Consider the following 19,562-nt stretch of genomic DNA (forward strand, 5'->3'; position numbering starts at 1 on the left):
TTTTGAGATCAGAGAGACTTTAGGGACTTGGACAGACCAATTTTAGTGGCTCTTTTTGATAGTTGGTAGAATCAATGTGTTTCACAGAGGCAGAGAGACATGGATACTGCCCGTTTGTACCTTACATTGAAATCCATGTCTTATGCTGTTACATGGGAACAGTTTCCTCCCTATAATTTGAAACTGAATGATAAAACAAGAGAGCTGTTTGGAGTAGTTTTCCATCTCATTGTGTGCGTGGTTTTCACCTTGGAACATCTCATACAGTAGAGGGGCACCTCCTGTGGAGGGTCAGTCTGAAGGTTGGAAGCACACAGGCAGTTGCAGCATGGACCTAACATGATTTTGTTAAGTTTCTTCCACAGAAGATTGAGTACTTCTATTTATAGTTTGTAAAATTGAAGACTTTAGGAAAAATTCAGTTCCTCTAATTGTGTGATTATTCTCTTGCTTAAAGCTTGGAATTAATTTTTTCATGTCACAAATGAGATGGCATTTTGGGCTCTATTGATGCTGTATTAGAATTAAATTGATGTTTTTCCAGACTTTTTGAAAAAGTTGTGGTTTTTTAAAATAAAAATACAGAAGAAGAGTCTCAATTGTAAGCAAGGCCAGAGTTTGCAAATCACTAGCCATTCCCTTCTGTGCAGTGGCTCCTTATGCTCCTCTGTCAGCACAGCTGAAGGTTTGCACTGGGAAGCAGTGCCAGCTGGAGTAGCACAAGTGATTTCTCAGCGTAACAGATGTCTCAGAGATGGAATCACTGAAGGGCCAGATGGCCCCAGGCCCTTTTCCCATTGTTCATTATTAGTAAGTTCTCCCTGCTCCCTGTCAGGCAGGCACAAAAGTGCTATGCAGATTCAAATCAGTTCCATCCCTGATCTCTTCAGGTGATCTCTCCAGACAGTTTCCTGCTGCCCTACCTTAATAAGCAGCTATCAGTCTGCCTGAGATACATCTCTTTGCCTCTTCCATCAATTGCCACAGCCAGAACGTAGTTAAAACAAAAGCAAGAAAACTGGAAGAAACCAATGCTGGAATGGAAACATTCTTCTGACTTTTGTTACTGTGGCTTTCAGTGCAGCATACAAGATCTCTGGCAGGCTTGTTGGGTGAGACCAGATAATTTTTTGCACCTGGGAATTGTTCTGCAAATCTAGCTGGACAGGGTGCTAAGGAAATGTTGGTGACAATGTGTCAGAGGTGATTGTCTAGAGGAGGTTTTGTAGCTTGGAGTTGTGATTTGAGAAGACTGAGATAAAAGATGGATTAATAAAGGAGGAAACAATCTAGGGGGAGAGGTTTTTGAGCAATATCATATCTGAGTGCAGAAATATTGAAATTATTAGATACAGCAGTGAGTTCAAGGAGATAAAGGAACACAAGGATAGAGAGATGGGAGTGAGAACAGCGACAGGCCTTACATACTGAAGTTCATCAAAAATAAAAACAAAATTATTCCAGCTAGGGTTATGGGGATGAAAAGTAAATGCTATGTGCCTATAATATGGTTAATTCTTTCTTTTTTTTTTCCTTATTAGTGATGCTATTGCTGAGATTAGAGCTGTCTGTATTGAAGAAATTGGTGTCTGGATGAAAATGTACAGTGATGCCTTCCTGAATGATAGTTATTTAAAATATGTTGGTTGGACACTACATGACAGGGTAAGTGCTGTGTATTGCTGTGCATAGCAGACTGTACTGCAGGTAGGAGGCGTTACACTACCCCAGGCATGTTTGATGTATCATCTCTGATCTATAAGAGATGGTTCTTTTTTGTGTCTGTTACTTATCTTCAACCAGCTTACTTCAAAGTATTCACTTAAATTGGCATACAGTACCTCCAGACTGCCTGCTTTTTGTGGTTGCAGTCTCTGTACAAATATTTTAATGGAAATGCTTCTGTGATGCTTTCTTCTGATTACAAGAGACACTTCTTCTTAGACCACCCTTGAGAAGATTTCTGTCTGAAACAGACTGGAAAAGAGATTGAGATGTTCCTTCCATTTATGTTGCCCAAAAGAGAAGAGAGAACATTTCTGGGACCCCAACAGACATCCCTGGCTCTACATCCAATGGAGTTCTCATCGGTTCATTTTCCCTTAAGTCCTTCCAACTTCTCTTAAGCTTTATCTTCAAAAAATTGTTAACACTAGATAGAAGCAAGAAAATTTCTGTCCAGAAGATCTTTCCTATCTCACCACAGTTCTTAGTTCTGATGGTATCCATGACATTCCTCTGCAGGGTGGCAGCTGGCCTTGAGTACCACGCAGCTCCCACACCCATTGCTAACACCAGCAGAGCAGGACTTGCACTTCTGTGTACCCCAAGCAGCAGCTAAGGCTGTCTGTCCTCCCACTCCCACCAAAACCACTAGAAACACTTGCTGCACTCCAGACTCTTCTGCTAACTTTGCTCAAGGCAAACAGATGAGACCTACCTGTGCTGTTGAAATGCATCTTAAAGCCCAGCATCCTGATTCAGACTATTATTTTCTAGGAGCACTGCTGGGAAAAAGATGCAATGTTTGTAAATTCATTCTGATGACTTGTGTAACTTAAATACAGTAGCTCCAGTGTAGCGTTTCAGAGATAGGACACAGCAGTTCAGTTCTCTGATTTGGGCAAGCTGTCTAGTTTGTGTGTTTATCCTCTCTCTTTCATATATTTCAGGTGAATGTCTGTAGGGCTTTGATTACTTTCTTACTTGAATATGGCTTTCTAGATCTGTCTTTCTTTCCTTCTTTTTCATTCCTGGGGGTCTGGTAGCATAAATTTAAAACATAAGACTATAACACAATTGCATTTAAAAAGAAAAAAAAAACTTAAAGAAATGCTAAACCTGACCAATCTTAATTTACACCTGCCTCATTGATGCATGGGATTTGTTTGGGAACTGTTTCAGTCTCTAAATACTTGCACAGCCTTGGATCTTAAACCAGTTCATAACACATAAGAAAATGCCTTTTCCTGCTTCACGTTCCTGTTGTCTATTTCTGTGAAAGGAGCGAACCCAGAGTTCTCTGGAAGAGGAATACTTCATTGTAATGGCATCCTAAGGATGAAAAAATGGACCTTGTTTTCATAAAAATTATATAGAAATTAAATCTGTATTTTTTTCCAAACTTCTGAATGTTAAACTTTATATTTGGCACCTAATTTCCTTAGTTTTGGGAAAGCTTAAGCTTTAACAAAAAAATGCACCAGTGGATGCAGTCTCTTCATAAATGGTATTAAGGGGACGTGTGCAGGGAGAGCACAGCAGCTTGCTCCTGCCATAGGTACTGATTACTGCAAGACATTTTCCTGTTTCTCTCTGGCAGTGTAAATATTTCGGTCATTAGGCAGCTCCTTACCTCAATATACACCACACTAGAGCATCAGAATGCAGCACAATGTATCATGGTCATGCCTTAAATCGTGGGATTGAAGATACCCAGTTAATCAGGTAGTTTTTCTACACAAGAGGAAAAAGAAGGCAAACAATGTAGTCTGCAAAATGTGTTAGGGCAAAGAGCTGAGAAAATGAATTATCTATTACAGAAAGTTAATAGATTTTTAAAGAAAGCAGAATACTCTTAGCCACTAAAAAAAGAATTGGACAGATCCAAAATAAGAAACATAAAGTTTGGAGAGAGATAATTTACTTTGCTGGCTCTCTTGGACTACCCATCTATTTTAAAATACTTAATCTGTGAGTCTGGGGGCTCAAAAAGTCATAATTTCTGTGTGGCCTAAGCCTTTGTCTGGAGCTTCAGTTGACACATGGCAGTGCACCTTAATTCCCATGTCTTGGAAGTGTCTGGGGGATTATCTCAAAATTAGGGAAAAAAATGAAATGCTGTTTGTATTAAGCAGAGTTGATAAACATTTCATATTTTTGCTTTAGGTTTTAATTTCAAATATTAATAATGCATTAACAGTTAAGCATTAGTGCAAAGCATTTCTTATTAAAAAATTATATAAAACCCCAAGTAAGTATATTTTTCTGAAGATGAAACTCAGGAGAAGAGAAGGTTTAGTTTTAAAATGCTGACAATGTAAATGTCTTGTCCACTGTTTACTTAGAAAGTGTCAAGGCTTTCAGATAAGTTCCTTCTGTTTGTAAAGTATAGATGTGACTAATAACATAGATGTAACTAAGAACTAATGCTCATTTTCTATAACATAATTAAAAGTATTGCATGGTCACAAATATTTGCTGCCTTAAGCTGACTAACATTCACTAGGAACTTCAGAATTGCAGAAAATCTGGCTGAAGTCCAGCCTGGGAAACATTTTTGCTTATTTCTTTTCCTTTTTAAGCTAGAGTTCCCTATAGATCTGCAGTGGCTCTCACAGACAATCACATTTTGTATTAAAACTCTAGTGTTGGTTATCCCCAGCTTTCTGCAGTGATTTAAGTGCTTAACTGTTTTTCCCACTAAAAAGCTCTTCTTGGCTGAAACTACATAATCTGTGTTGTAATTTTAATTTATTTCTCTTCCTATCGTATGTGCACATAAAAAGTGACAGTTACTTTTCTTCTCTTCCTTCAAAGCAAACCAACTATTTTCTGTTGTGCTGCAAAGATATTTACAGAAAGTTTTTGCTGCCTCTTGTGTCCATTTCAAACCATGCCCAGGCCTTTTTTATTTTGTCTTCCTTCTGTTTTTTCTATTCCTCCTATGCTTGACCTCCGTATTAATTAATCAGTTAAATAAGTTTCTCTCTTAATTTAGAGAGCCTGTTCCTGTCCTTGCTCTGCATCACTGTTTGCAGTTCTTCCTGGTGTAAGTTTCTTGGGAATTACCCAAACATACCATTCCCACCCACTTACTTCCTTGCTAGATTGGGAATTTCTGCTGGTTTTCATTCCCTCAAAAGTGTCTGGGGTGTGAAAAGCTCAGGTGACCTGGGTGATTCCCACAGCTCCTCAGGGAACATCTTGTGTCTGGCATGATGATGGTCTGTGGCCCATTGCTGCTTTTCCATTCTGGTCTGGGGTGTGGTGCACACCTTCACTGCTGCCCTTCTCAGGTTCTTGACCCGGTCACTGGGGTTATGCTCCCTTGTGGGTCTCTAATCTGTGCTGACTCTTTTAAAACCCTCTTAAAAGGATTTGCAAGCTGATGTGCAAGGATTCTTCCCTTTCCAAAGAGATGAGCCCCATCCTTGAGCAGCAGTGCAGAAACCAGAGCCTTTTGCTTTCAGAGAAATCCCTCCAGTATCATTTGCCTGCCTAGAAGGGCAGTGATTTCCAGGGATTGCTCCACCTTTGTGGCTTCAGGGCCTTTGCTCTCAGCCAGAGGGACCAACAACCTGGCTCTCACCTGCTCCTGCACTCACTTGTCTTCTGCCTCAGGGCTGGGAGTGGCAGGAGGGCACAGCCTGGCTCAGGGTGCTTGGCAGCCTCTGGCTGCAATCTCCTGGCAGGCCAGGTGAGCACCAGATGCTCATGAGTGTGCTTCCTATCTGCCTGGCTTGGGTTGCTCACTTTTAGAGACTACCTCACTTTTAGAGACTACCTGCTACCTCACTGCTGCTCTGTAGTGTTCACCAAATGCCAGAACTGATACTGATCCTCAGTGGCTAAATCCATCCCATGCTTCTGTTGAGTGATGGCTCCAGAGCTCCTGGTCATGCTGAGCACCATACAGCACAAGAGGCACCGCTGCTGGTGACACTGTGACACTGGTGCCATTAAAAGAAAAATGACAGGCAGCATTTCTGTGTGCTGCTTTAGCAGTTGGTCACATCTATATAAACATTCTTCAGAAGGTTTTTTTCTGCACCTTTAGTGATCATGCAATAGATCCTTCAAATGTAACTTTCATCTCATTGGCTTTCTCTATGGTAGTCAAAAAGCTCCCCAGAGAGGAACATGAGTGCTCAGAGACTCCTTACAAATATAGAGAGATGATTTCTCAGCAACAATAACTCTTGAAGGAAAAGTTGTTCTGAAAATCTTTTCTTCAACTTTTGTCCTTTTATCTTCTATTTTGATTTTTGAAATAGGTGAGAAGGAGGAAAAAGATGTAAAAGCAAAAATTCTTAGCTTCTGGTTTTATGTCAGTCTCTGAATGTTTTTTCAGTTTTTCCCTCAAGTAGGTTTTTTAAGTACAGACTTGATTCTAGGTTAGAGAGGCTCTGCTGTGAAGCCCTCCAGGTATGGAGCTTCATCAGTGAAGTTCAGTCCATTGTGTTCCTTCTAGAGCGGCTTAGGGCCTTAGACTTGGTAATGTACTCACACAGATGGAATTTAACACGGCAGTGAGCTCTATGGCTTGTATTTGGGCAGGTTTGTCTTCATAACCTACAAATACTTATCAAGACAAATCCCTGCTTTGCCGAGACCGTGCAGTTGAGCAATCCAACCCTTCTCCTTGTCCTCCATGTTCCTGTAGGCCACAACCCTGATCCCTAAGCCCTGTCTGGTGGTGCCCACGTTTCCTGCCTGCAGCCCCCCTGAGCAGAGCAATCCTACCAACACAGCTGCTGGGGGTGAGCCACTGGCACAGCTCAGATGGATGGACAAAAGTTGGTCCTCTTCCCCTGGGTTCCTTGGGTGGGGGTGTGAGGGCATCCATCTTGTGGCAGTAGCCTGCTGCCCACTGGAGGGTCTCACACCATTTGCATCCTTCAGCCTGGGCCTTTCCTGGAAGGAGAGAGAGGATGTAGAAAATTTTGGAATTGTTGAATCTATTGATTATTTCTTCTCCCTGTGAAAAGGAAAGACAGTGTCCAGATGTCTGGGTTGCTTGGGTGGGCTACTCACAGCCCACCCTGTGGCACTCTGAACACTTGTGCATTGCATGTAACCACCAAAGAGCAGGCAGAAGATATTTGTCCTCTCTCCCACTCTGGCTTTCTACCAACCACCTGGAGATCATACCTCTTTATTTTGAGCTTACTTGCTACCTTCATCTTCTTGTGGAGCTACTTTAAAGGGAAGCAGCAACAGACATTTAACTGATGGCAAATTCAATTCATTATGTATGTACACAGGGAGAAAATTTAACATTGTTTGTAGGCAGCTGCATGTGGTTTGTGGGTTTTAGCTGAATTGCAAGTTGGCTTTGGTAACTCATTTGCATAGATTTTTAAATGTTTTAAATTACAATATGATATGATTTAATATTCATGTGCACTTGACTGAGGTATTATATCAGCTAATCTTGGTGTGTTTTGTTTAGCAAGGTGAAGTGAGGTTGAAGTGTTTGAAAGCTCTGCAGAGTCTGTATACCAACAGAGAGTTATTTCCAAAACTGGAGCTGTTCACTAACAGATTCAAGGTAAGAGGGAATACCTTTTTTGGAAGGAGTACAGAAAATAAAAGTGTTGTCTGTCTTACCCTCTTGCAACCTTTGAGTCATGTATATTAAATGCAAAAATAAATTCATCTGTTTGCGACAAGGCTTGTAGCTGCAGTTGTAAAACTTACTGAATGCTGAGATGAAGCCAGATTCATTTTGCAGTGTTTATCTTGTAAGATCTGTCAGGTTTGGCCAGACATTTGTTTATCTGTTTGTGTTCTTAATAGTTTATACATTGTAATTATTCAGTCTGCTTGTGCTTATTTAATTTTAGATTTATTGAATTTTAAAGATGTGTACTGGGTGTTTCACACAGTCTAAAATACATCTGGAAGTTACAGCCTGTAACAAAAGATTGATTTTGAGACAGCTTTTGGGATGAATATGTGTTTGTGTTTGGAGGGAGAGAGACTCATCTCCACCACAAAATTCTATACAGTACAGTGCCCTGTGGCAGGAGCTTACACTGTGATTTTAACAGCCCCCTGAGTGTAGTTGTCCTGTTAAGTAGATACAAACTGGAGGAGTAATTCATGGGGGTTTTTACTAGCACAAACACACTGACTTTTTGTTTAATACCTCATTGAGAACATGGCTGTTAATTAACTTTGTGGCCTGGCTGCTTTATTTCACGAGACGAGTGTAGCAGTGCTGTCACTGCAGCTGTTTGGATGCTCTGTGAGGAAAGGTTTCAGACACTGTCACCATTTTGGTTGGCACCTTTTACCATTGCTTTTGTGTTCTGCAGAACACAGAACTGTGAAAAAGACTACGTTAATTTATTTTAATTGCAATCATTATTATAATACTGATGCAAAATTCTATTTAAAAAAGAAGTGATTTAATTACTCATTAAAAAGTTCTGTGCATAAGTTTTTAAAACTTCTCACAGTATATTTTATTCTACTACAGTGGTTTTCTCAGTCATTACAGTTGCTAATGTAACTGATCTGAGAAAGCACAAAAGTATAGAAAAGTTCCCTGTGTGCAAACTATTCATAAAACCATAATGGTAATCAGCCTTTTACCAGATTCACTTGAGAGGGAGAAAAAAGATGCTATAGCTGCAGTAAGGTCTAGATATTAAAATAATTTTTTTTTCCAAAATTATAGTTATAGAACAGACTCTTTATTAATAATCTCCTTAACTTTAGATGTTTAAGGGCAGATTAAATACATACATCAGGAATTAGCTAGGTATAGTTGACTTTAAAGTAGGAGATAAAACTAGACTGTGAGATCACTTCAGGCCTATATTCTTCTGATTTTATAAAGTCAGTTTTGGGGCCTGTTGCAGTAAAGATGACTTCTCTCTCATAGCAGAGTGCCTGGCACACAGATTCAAACCTCAGGCTACTCTGTAATGCCTCTGTGAGTCTGATTTACTTTTCACCTCAGGACAACCAGAAGAATTAGTTAACACTCCAGAAGAATGAACCATCCAGCTCTGCTGCTTTCTTTGTTCCATGTGCACTGACTTATAGACTTGTTTGTATTTACTCCTGTCTGTATATCTGCTTCTCTTTACTAGAAAATGTTCTGGGTGCTTCTCTCAGCCTCCTATAATGTGTAAGAGAAAATGCTGCTTTGGGTCTGACCCTGTCCCATCCACCAGCAACTTTTCAAGATGACTGTGGAGGCACTTTGGGAAATAGTTACTCAGCAATGTCCTTCAAAAACTACAGGACACAAAACCTCTAAATGTTTCCCCCTGGCTTTGTTCACAGTATAGATAATTTGTTAGAAGGAAGGTTAAACTGTGGGTTGCTGCTTCTTTTAGAGTAGCCCAAAGAATATTCATTTCTGTCAAAAGGATTCTGTTGAAAGGGAACCCTGTTAGGAATCCTCTTTCTTCTGCACCACTAAAGCTGGTTTTACTTCAGAAATCTGCATCATTACAAAATAAACTGGAGAAGAGGTGAGTTCAAAGGCTCTGTGAGACTGGAGAATAGCTATGCTTAAGGTGATGATTTATCAGTTTCCTTTTCCAGCCCCATCAAGAGAACAAACCACTGGCAGTGCCCAGGTGCCTGCACATGGATTTACAGCTGTGCCAACAGGGATGCAGCCAGTACACCAGCGTGGAGCAAAGATTCACATTAGGCTTTTAGAATCTGTGAATCAGTGTCTCATAACTGTAAACTCTACCATGGCCCTCTGAAAAATAATTTACCTAAATGCCATTCTCAGTTCCCTGTCTGCTTATTTTGTATTTCCCCCTCAGACTTTAATTGACCTTCACAGGTCAGCTGGCGTTCAGCTCAATCCACTCAAACTCTCTTCTAGCTGTTTAAAATATAAATTAGTTTGATCCTGAGTGTCTTGTACTGGGGTGTTCATATTTCACCACCTTCCTTCTGCTATTGTCACTTCCCCAAAGGAAAGATGTGTGTTCTTTCCAGCAGGTGTTTGTGCTTCCAGGGGTAGGTGATAATGCTTGAAAATAAGCTTTGTCTGCCAAAAAATTCTTGTCCATTGAGGAGGAGACTTCTGTTTTCTATTGAGAAGTCCTGTCTGGTGCAAACAGTAACTGAGCCATATGGAAAAGATGTGAATGTAGCTCTTTTGCAGTCAGTGCCAAAGTCAAGACACTGCCAGATTTTCATGCAGCCTTCCTTTTCATTTCATTCCTGTCCCTGACAGCAAGAGTGCTGTCTCCACAACCTGAGGGGCAAAAGGAGATGGATTTGCTCTTCAGCCAGCCTTGTTCACCCCCTGATATGCAATTGCAACCTGATCTCCATCCAGAATGGAAATCAGTATTTCAAGTTATAAATAGAGGTCTGTGTGCTAGTCTGCTGCTGGAAATTTCTGCAAAGGTGATGGAGCAGTTGGGTTTTGTACCTTACTGAGGTACAGAAGTTACACCTTCCAGAGGTATTGGGTGTGCAGATCTCATTTTCAAAGATCTTGGTGCCTGGCTGGCAGGTGTCACTGCACAGAGGTGCTTGCACTAAGGCAGAAAATGGGAAATGATGTGTCCACACTGCTTATTTTTAAACCTGGTGTTTCTAGGAAATATTCAGAGGAGAGAACAGTCTTTTTAGATATAGAAGATACTGTCACACCAGTCTGTTTCAGAGTCCCAAAGTACTCCAGATTGAGAGTACCTCTTCCTCTGTAGGCAGCAGACCTCTTCCCTTGCAGACCTTTTTCAGGGGTGTAGAAGGATTTGTTGCTTCTGTGCTTACTCTTTTCTGTGTGGTTAGTCCTGGAGTTTAAGATGAACTTTGAGGAAGTGTATGAAATTCCACCAAAACTTTTAAGATCAATATCTCTGGGTGTTCTTTCTCCTGATGTTGTTTTTCCTTGGCCAGGGCTTTAGGAAATAAGATTGACAGCTTTTTTTTTTTTTTTTTTTTTTTCTTATACATTAACAGAATTTCATGTTTGGAAAGTGATTGGACTCATGGATTCTCTGAAACTGTCTAGATGAACAGTTAAATGTATCCAATTTCTCAGGATCTTTATGGTGACTGATACAGGGGTCTTCAGTCAGAGTGACACAGGCTGCCTCTACAGACCTGGTTTTGTTGAGAGGTTACATGAGATGGCCACAAAGCATTCTTTGCATACTGTTCCTAAATTTCAGTATTGAAATAAGCCTCAGTTGCTTGATACTCAGCTTCAGCCTTTTAATGTCCAGAATAGGAGAGAAAAGAGGTGAACACCTTTATTCTGTCGTGATTTCTTCTTGGTGACTCACTGTTGTTTCTTAACATTTCCTTGTTTCTTTTCCAGTCACTGACTGCTATTTTTTTAAGTCCCAATATGTCCTGTAGTACCTAGTTCCATGCTGGAGCATGCCAGGCCACAGAAATCAAGTTTTATTTTCAAATGGCCCAATTTCTTTTCATTTATTTGATCAGTTGAACAGAGAACATCAGGACATACTGCATTTTTATGGATGGGTAGAAATTCTCCCTAGACAGAGGACAACATATGGTAATCACTTCTATTTTTGGTTGCCAGTAAGCAAGCTGAAGCAAAAGAGAGGGAAACCCTTAGGAGACTTCTGATGACTGCAGGGGCCTTAGAAATTAGGAAATCATAAGATTTGATTGGGAAGTGCTGTGCTTGTCTCCACTAGAAGGAGCGTAGGAAAATTCGAAGTCAAACCATGGAATTTCCTACCTTCCTACAGTAGAAGGTCTGTAGTGTCATTCAAGGGATCAGCTTCAAACCTTAAGGTGTAGCCAGATTTGAAGGCCACAACTTTATAGGCAGTATGGGGGTGTGTATAGTCAGGTGTAATTTCCTTTACAGTGTTTCCAAATATGTGTGTGTGTAACTTCTGTTGCTCTAAAATTATTTGTTTTCAGGCAGATGAAGCAGCACAGTTTTTTAGCTGTCATCCAGCCTAAGCAGATCCCTTTTCAGGAGAGTTGTTCAACAGGAGCAGGCCCAGAGCAAAGCTTCACCTCTGCAGTCTGCTTACATATTTCCTGGGATGTGCACAGGGATGAGGACTGTTTGTTTAGCACTTGTTCTCATCCCTGTTTCATTGTGCACGCAGCTTCCTATGGCGTGCATCACATGGCTGAATGCTATTTAGAGCTTTCACGTGGCTAGGTGAAAGACCTTGTTCCCCAAGAGTATTTCTTTGGTAATCCATAGAGTTCTTCACTCAATATGTGTGTTTCTGCTTTGTCACTTGTAATAATTCCCTTCCAGGATCGCATTGTATCAATGACACTTGACAAGGAGTATGATGTTGCTGTGGAAGCCATTCGATTAGTCACCCTCATACTTCAGTGAGTATTTTTTCAAAACCCACTTGGGTTTACCTAAGTAAAAACCCACTTAGTTTACCCAAGCCGGCAGTATTTAACTGACTTAATTTCTAGGCTTGTGTAGGGAAGTCAATCTGTTGCTGTACACTTTGTATGAAGTCAAACTGGATAGTAATATGGTCACAAAGCTGAAGATGTTACATTTCATGGAAATGCAGTAGGCAAAGTGTAAAAATGTATTGGTGTTATGGGAATATTAGCACAACCATTGATGTAGAAGAATGCCAAGGGGCATTTAGACTTTTGCCAGGGGCAAAATGATTGTCCCACCCAAAACAAGTACCTGGGCTGGGTTATATGTGCTAAAATGTTGGTAACTGAGCAAAGACCCAGTGGAGGAGATTTGATTACCTGACACAGCAGAACAGAGTCGTCTGGTAACTAAAGTGGCAGGGTGCTAGCTGCACCCACCCCTGTTTTTGGGCTCTGGAGAGGTGGCAACTTGCAGTTTTAAACACTTGGCTGTGCTGGAGGGGACATGCTGCCAGGCCCTCAGCTTTTCCTTACAGAGCTGCAGTGTCTTCCCAGGCAAAGGTCCAGATCCAGCCCAGAGATCATCCCACTGACTGCTGGAACCAGGCTGCCCACAGCAGCCTCCAGAGTGGGCAGTGGAGGAGCTCCCCTATGCTTTGACTAGATGCTCAGTCAAACCTATGTCAAAGAAAATCTGTTTTACAAACAGCTGTGCAGAATTTCTGCATAATACTTAATACCCTGTGGCTCTGCTTTGAAGAACATTTTTGGACCCAGAATTTGGATGAAAGATTAGACTAGCTTTTCCTCTTAGTAAAAGAAGTCTGAGGTTTGTTTTTTAATTTGAGTCGCTCTGATTTACAGATATTAGACTTGTAATATTAGGAAGGTGGGAAATGCTGTATCTACTGTTACATTTTTAAAGCAAGTATAAGAATTGTGATCACAAGTGAGATGTAGAACAGGTTTATTCACTACATTATTAATAACATTTGGGAACACAGTAATATTTTAGGTAACATATTATCCAGTGCACCTTTTTTTGTGTTCTGTTTTGTCTTCGGTTACATGATGAAAACAGGTATTTCTGTAGAAGTAAATAAGTTTAAGCAAGGTGTTACAGAATCTCAGAATTATCAGTAGGAAGGGACCTCTAGAGACCATCCAACTCTCCCATTAAAGCAAGATCATTCTATGTTTTTAGTTAAATGTTTGATACTGAATGTTTGGCACCTTACAGTGTGTGCACTGTAGTCAATGTGAGGGTCTCAGTAGTAAGAACCAGGTGAGATTTGTAAGCTGTGATGATTTTTTTTCCCCTAATTTTATATGTATACCTTGATACAACTGGGAGAAGAAAATCAAACAAGCTGTCAGTCTTACAGCCTCTTTCAAAGTGTCTTCAGAAATTGAACCAAAGATCCTCGAAGTAAATATTCAACCATTTCAGATTTTGTATGAAATAATCAACCCTGTTGCTGTCAACAGAAATTGAGGGGAGGTGAGGGGATCAAAATGAAACATTTGTTTTAGCTCTGGTGTTACTTTCTGACTCTTCCAGTGGAAGTGAAGAAGCTCTGTCCAATGAAGACTGTGAGAACGTTTATCACTTGGTGTATTCAGCACACCGGCCTGTTGCAGTAGCTGCTGGAGAATTCCTTCACAAAAAGTAAGTTATGAGTTGCTCTGGAATAAGAGGAGATTTGTAAATGCTTCCCAGTAAAGGTAGAGATCGAAAGGCAAAGAAGCTATAGTGAAATACCCCAATTTAGCACATGAGGTATTTAGTTTAAAGCAGAAACTTGCTCTCTTGTTTAAATTCAATACCTAAAGACTCAAACTAAATTTATGTTTTTCTCACTCTAGAATTCAGATAACTCCCTTATTTCTCTAGGCCTAACTATACACATACAGGCTGCATAAACCTGCACAGATGATTTAAGTCCTGCAGGTGTTATCTGAATTACTGCTATGACCACCTCTGATGATTTATCTGATAGACAATCATCATCCTTACAAAGTTTTAAACTGGATTATTTCAAAATTGTGAACTTGAGAGGTTTTTATGTAGTAATAATTAAGAACTTTGTTTCTGAACTCACTGATTTCCCCTAAAAATACATTTCAGTGTGATTATATCTTTCATCTACCCATTATGCCAAAGGAACTGAGTTCACTTTTCCATGGCTGTGAATCACACCACATCAGTGACCGTGACCAGGACATTGCCACATCATAGTAGCTAACTGTTTCATTTTAGTGTTTGCAGCTAAAATTTTTGAGTACTAGCTTTATTTTTTCCCCTTGTGGTTGTGACATTAGGAGTTCTTTAATATATTTGTAGGCTATTTATGTTGGGAGTGAGGTGATCTTATTTTTCATGCCAAGATATGTAATAGAAAAAAATATATAACACATCAGTTTTCCTTTGGCAGTGTTCTAATTTTCTGTTGTTTATTAGGCATTCAGAAGTCTACTTTATAATTACAAGCTTTTGTTGGTGGGTTTCTGGAATTCCATCTTTGTGATCAGGCATTGTCTGTTTCAAGGAATTTATTTGCAAAATTCAGTTACATTTATTTTACACGAAATTTTACAAGTTGTAGGGAAGGATTAGGTTCTTGTTAAAAATGTATCCTGAAATGTCTTCATTAATCAACATGTGACACAATAATTTTGAAAAATGCTTTGAAGGTAACTGAAGACAAAGCTACACCTTAGTGTATTTAGAGTAAAGACAAGCATTTATCCAGACTTCTTCTGGCAGCAGGGTACTATGCTGTGTTCTGTAGATGTCTCTCAAGGTAAACAGCATTGAGAGAAGATTGTCCCATTCCTAAAACTCATGTTCCTTTGGTTTCTGCTTATAAAAAAGAGTTGGAGCTCTGTGTATTTGAGGTGAGATTTAATCTCATCTGATTTTATACATTTAAATGTCATTTTTTTAATGTGTAGGGTGGTCATCGGACTTTCTGTAGTTAGCAAAGGAAAGCAAATATTACAGAGGGAGTCACTGGCTTTACCCTGAGGTGCATGTTTTAAGGTTTTTCAGCATCTGCAGAGGTGCTGATTTCTTATGTATTAAGATAAAAGGTGATGTCTTCAAAACACAGTGTTTGTGTCCTTTTCAATAAGTTGCAGCAGAGAAATCAGAATAAGCGTTTCACCTTTCTGATGCACTTTGTGACTGCAGTTTCGCTGTAAAAGCATGGATTTTTTCACTGTAAAAGCAAGTTTACTGCTCAGAGTAAACCAGTTATTGCTGTAACTGGGCTGTGGGCCCAGCTGAGATCTCTTTAAAATAACAGATTCCAGCCTTGAGAGGAGTTTGGAATTAACTGTGCCATTCAGGTGCTCAATGCAGAATGTATAATGTAACTGACAAAAAACCAAAAAGCAAACCAGACAACTGACTGGTAGGTGGGTTTATTCTTGTTGCTGGTGCCTAAGGCTATCTGGTTAATGGGATGTTGGCTTTGTTTATACCATATCACAGTCAGTGTGAGCACAGCAAAGACACAACCCTAGTTCTCAAGGCACTAATGGAGTAAGTGCTAGCCCCATTTTAAGATCTTTGTTAAGGTAAGTTAAAAATGCAACACTGTACAAATTATATAAATATGTAAAACTGTGTGGAATCTTTCTATATAAATACTTTTTTGTGAGAAATTCTTCCAGCCCTGTGAACTTGAAGACTCTAAAGATAAATTCATCTCTTCAGGTAGAGATCATGCCTTTGAAAGAAGTATCTTGAGGAACTTTTGCTATGGTTTATGAACAAATCTACTATCTCAACGGTGAATGTTCATCATATTGTTGCAGAAATGAGATGTTTTGATAAACATGATAGCTCCTTTTGCTTATTTTTAGACTGTTCAGCAGACATGATCCCCAAGCTGAAGAGGCTCTAGCAAAGAGGAGGGGGCGAAATAGTCCAAATGGAAACCTTATTAGAATGTTGGTTCTTTTCTTTCTTGAAAGCGAGGTAAAAAATTAATTTTTAACCTTTACATGTTTAATAAAATCTGGAACTTAAATAGTGATTTATCAACATACAGTAACAAGTTGTATTTCTTTTTTTTTTTTTTCTCCTCCTTGCCCATCAAGCAAATACAGCTCAAAATCTTCCTCATGATTTATTTTGCACTTGCATATCCCCATTGTACTCAGTAGTCTTCTGGTGGCTACCAGCATTCATTCCTACATAGAAATGTAAAAATCTTTTTTGAAGGAGTATACCTCTGGAGTGACTCTTTATGGAATAGAATCATTTGAAACAGCAAGGCATAAAAATTATATAGTACCTCAAATTATGATTAGAGCCCTAGAATAATTCTGCATGGGAAGGACCTGAGGGTCATGAGCTCAAAGCAGAGTTATCTGGGAGAGCAGAAGAGGTTGTTCAGGGCTTTATGCAGTTGCATCTTGAGAACATTGGAGGATGGAGACTGCAGGAACACAGAGTGGTGTTAAATGCCTGATGAAAGCATTCAGGATGAGAGGTGCCCTTATTTTGTCTACAGAGGAAGCAAATATGGCAAGTTGTATGGTAGGGGCATAGTGATGGTAATTTAGGTGGGGAGTGGCTGTAGAGTGGAGGAGAACTTGAGAAGGTATATTACCAGGTACAGGGTGCTCTTAAAATAGAGGGGGAAAGGTTTAAAAAAATGACATACTTGATTTGGTAATAAATAGATAGCAAAGGAAGATTGAAGGAAAAGGGTGGCAGAAATGTTTCTCTGAAGGGAAGGTAATATATTTTGTGTAAAAAGCAAAAGGGAAGGTATAGCAATTGGGTATTTTATTACAAAGCCTGGAACACGAGGTTGCCTATGAGGATGGTCAGAGATGCTGAGGAGGAAGGATAACATTCGGGTGCAGTGTTAATGTTAACATTCTTTAGAAACACCTTATAAAACCCCAAATGAAATCCAGATGAGATGTCACTCCTTGTGTGAGCCCTCACTCTGCTACCTGAATATAGCTTTAGTTCCAGCTTCTTAAAAACAGAGATTGCAATAGATTATTGTATTTTCTGGTGCAGTTACCTTAAATTAGAGTGCATATGACTGGAAGTTTGGCAGCATAATGCTTGTCTGTCCTGAGGAGAAGAGAGTCTCAGCTCTGTTCCCAGGCCATGATCAGCAAAGTGCTGTTGCTATATGCTGCTCCTGGAGGTTGCTTGTCTCTCAGGGCCAGTTTTTCTACTGCTGTTCTTGAGAGAGTTGTTAGAAACAAAATAGAATATTATGACAATAGTTTTAATGAAGAATTAGAGAATTGGGAGTTTCCACCTGCATAGGCCTGGAGGCTGTAAGTGCTGCAGTCTGAGAGGGTGCATTCAGAAGGGGGACCAGGGGATGCTGTGACGGCTTCCTGAGAACACGTGGCATTTTTTGCCAAAGCTGTCAGAAACAGAAGAGTAGGTAAAAGTACAGAAGCCTCCTGCCCCTATGATCATAGATATTTTCCAGTTAAGGAGTCCCATATCTGGCCAGCAAATCAAAACTGCATGTTGTGCTTGTGACTGTTGGAGAGTGGTTGAAGATCAGTTCGTAAAACAGTAGAGGCCCATGGAGCCTTTTTTCTCACTTCACAAGTGCTGTTTTACATAAGGTTGTGCTGTTTTACATAAAAACTTGTTTTGCAGCTACAGTTCCTGTTAATTCTCTACCCCCTGAAATCAGTAGGATTTCTGCTACCATTTTCTGAGCAGATAGTAAAAAATGAATGCCTGTTGAAATCAACTGCCTTACTGACATTACTGCTCTCTCTTAGTCTCATGTCTCACTAACTCTCCTTTTTCTAATGCAGTAAGAAAGTGAGGACAGGTAAGTATACAGCTTCTAGGTCAAAACTCTGAGGAACACTTTTCACAAACAAGCTTCTTTATGGAAAAGAGTTTTTATTCCATTTTCCATTAAAACATATTCCCTGTCATCTTGCAGCTGTATCATTGAGTTGGAAGGAGACCTTCCAGAGTTAGTTTTAAACTGCATTTTCTCTCCAACTAACATATGAGTAGACACCCAGGACACACTCTACACACTCTGTGGCAAAATGATTATGAAAGTGAAGACTGCTGCTTGAACCAGAATGCTGATGGTTGCTTTGGATTTTCCAGTTGCATGAACATGCAGCCTATTTGGTGGACAGTTTGTGGGAGAGCTCTCAAGAACTGCTGAAAGACTGGGAATGTATGACAGAACTGCTCCTGGAGGAGCCAATCCAAGGAGAGGAAGGTAGCTGTTTAACCTCTGAACTTTACTGACATTGCAGTGTGGGTAATTAGTCCTTAAAAAGCTTTTGCACTGTGGTGGTAGAGGTATTTATGTTCTGGTTTGTTTGGAAAGTTATATTTGAAAAAGATTTTTGTTTAATGCATCTTTAATGCACTTTGCTTCAAAAGCAGCATTTTTGTTTTTCATTTTGTTAACTTTGCTGTTCTGGGGTTCCCTAATATTAAAAGCTAGAACATCTTCCTGTCTGAATGTTTAAATAACTAGCATATACCTGACCATTTCATTAAAAAGCTACCTCAGTTTTGATAAACAAGCACTTGAGGTGGTGTTAGTTAAATATGCAGCTTTTTCAGGCAATGTTAGAACATTATGAATTCCCAAAAGGAAAAAAACACAGAAATTCTTTCACCATTAGTTTCTAATCTCCTTTCACTATTAATTGGTTCTGTGTGCACAAGGTAGCCTGGGAGGCTTGTGCCAGAAAGTCCACAATGGTAATGAGTGACACTCAAGATCCTTGCTGTTCCTTCAGGATTCTCCTTCTTTGGGGACCCTGGCAAGGCTCAGGTGTCTGAGATGCAAATGTACTCTTGCTGCTTCCTAGCAGGGTGTGCAGATCCAAAAATCAGAGAATCACAGAATGCCAAGCTGGGAGGGTCCCTCAAGGACCATCTGGTTCAACCTTCCAGTATCCACCTGCTGCAGTTGTAGGATTTAGATGGTGATTTTTGTAGGAAATCAGGTACTTTGGTTCTTTGTTTCTCTGTAGACTAGTTGGGCTTGACCTGAAGAGCTTTGCAAACAACAGAAATAATACTTCATAATGCTGAGAATATTTATAAGGAGGTGACTGTGAGCAGTCACTCTCTGTCTTCCATGGCACTCTATTTTATAGATCTTTGTTTTGCTCCCCTTCATTCATCCTTTTCCCAGGCTACATTTCTCTGGATTTCTTTCAGTTCTGCCATATCCATTTTAAGATGATGGGGAGGATGGCAATTCAAAGAGCAAGCAAGAAAGCTTCGAGTTCATAAATAAGACAAAAAGACATTGTTCTCTCTCCTCTGTGTTTCACAGCTTGACTGGCAGTCAGAACTGACCTTACTGTTCTTTTCCCCTGTAGCAATGTCTGACCGGCAGGAGAGTGCTCTGATTGAGCTGATGGTGTGTACAATCAGACAGGCTGCTGAAGCACACCCTCCAGTAGGCAGAGGCACTGGCAAGAGAGTAAGTGGTGCTGCACCAGGTAGCTTGGACCTC

At 40.0% G+C, this 19,562-nt stretch overlaps 1 protein-coding gene across 1 annotated transcript in view; it reads left to right on the top strand.

Annotated features, from left to right (window-relative positions):
- STAG1 (stromal antigen 1) overlaps positions 1 to 19,562 on the top strand; it is a 160,399-nt gene that overhangs the window by 100,385 nt on the left and 40,452 nt on the right. Inside the window, exons 11-17 of the mRNA XM_030456265.1 lie at positions 1,542 to 1,665; positions 7,175 to 7,273; positions 11,969 to 12,048; positions 13,622 to 13,729; positions 15,931 to 16,045; positions 18,185 to 18,302; positions 19,426 to 19,529. Of these exons, the coding sequence (XP_030312125.1) occupies positions 1,542 to 1,665; positions 7,175 to 7,273; positions 11,969 to 12,048; positions 13,622 to 13,729; positions 15,931 to 16,045; positions 18,185 to 18,302; positions 19,426 to 19,529 (748 nt within the window). The remainder of the gene's footprint in view (positions 1 to 1,541; positions 1,666 to 7,174; positions 7,274 to 11,968; positions 12,049 to 13,621; positions 13,730 to 15,930; positions 16,046 to 18,184; positions 18,303 to 19,425; positions 19,530 to 19,562) is intronic.

Source organism: Calypte anna, chromosome 9 (assembly GCF_003957555.1).
Source record: "Calypte anna isolate BGI_N300 chromosome 9, bCalAnn1_v1.p, whole genome shotgun sequence".
NCBI classification, from domain to species: Eukaryota; Metazoa; Chordata; class Aves; order Apodiformes; family Trochilidae; genus Calypte; species Calypte anna.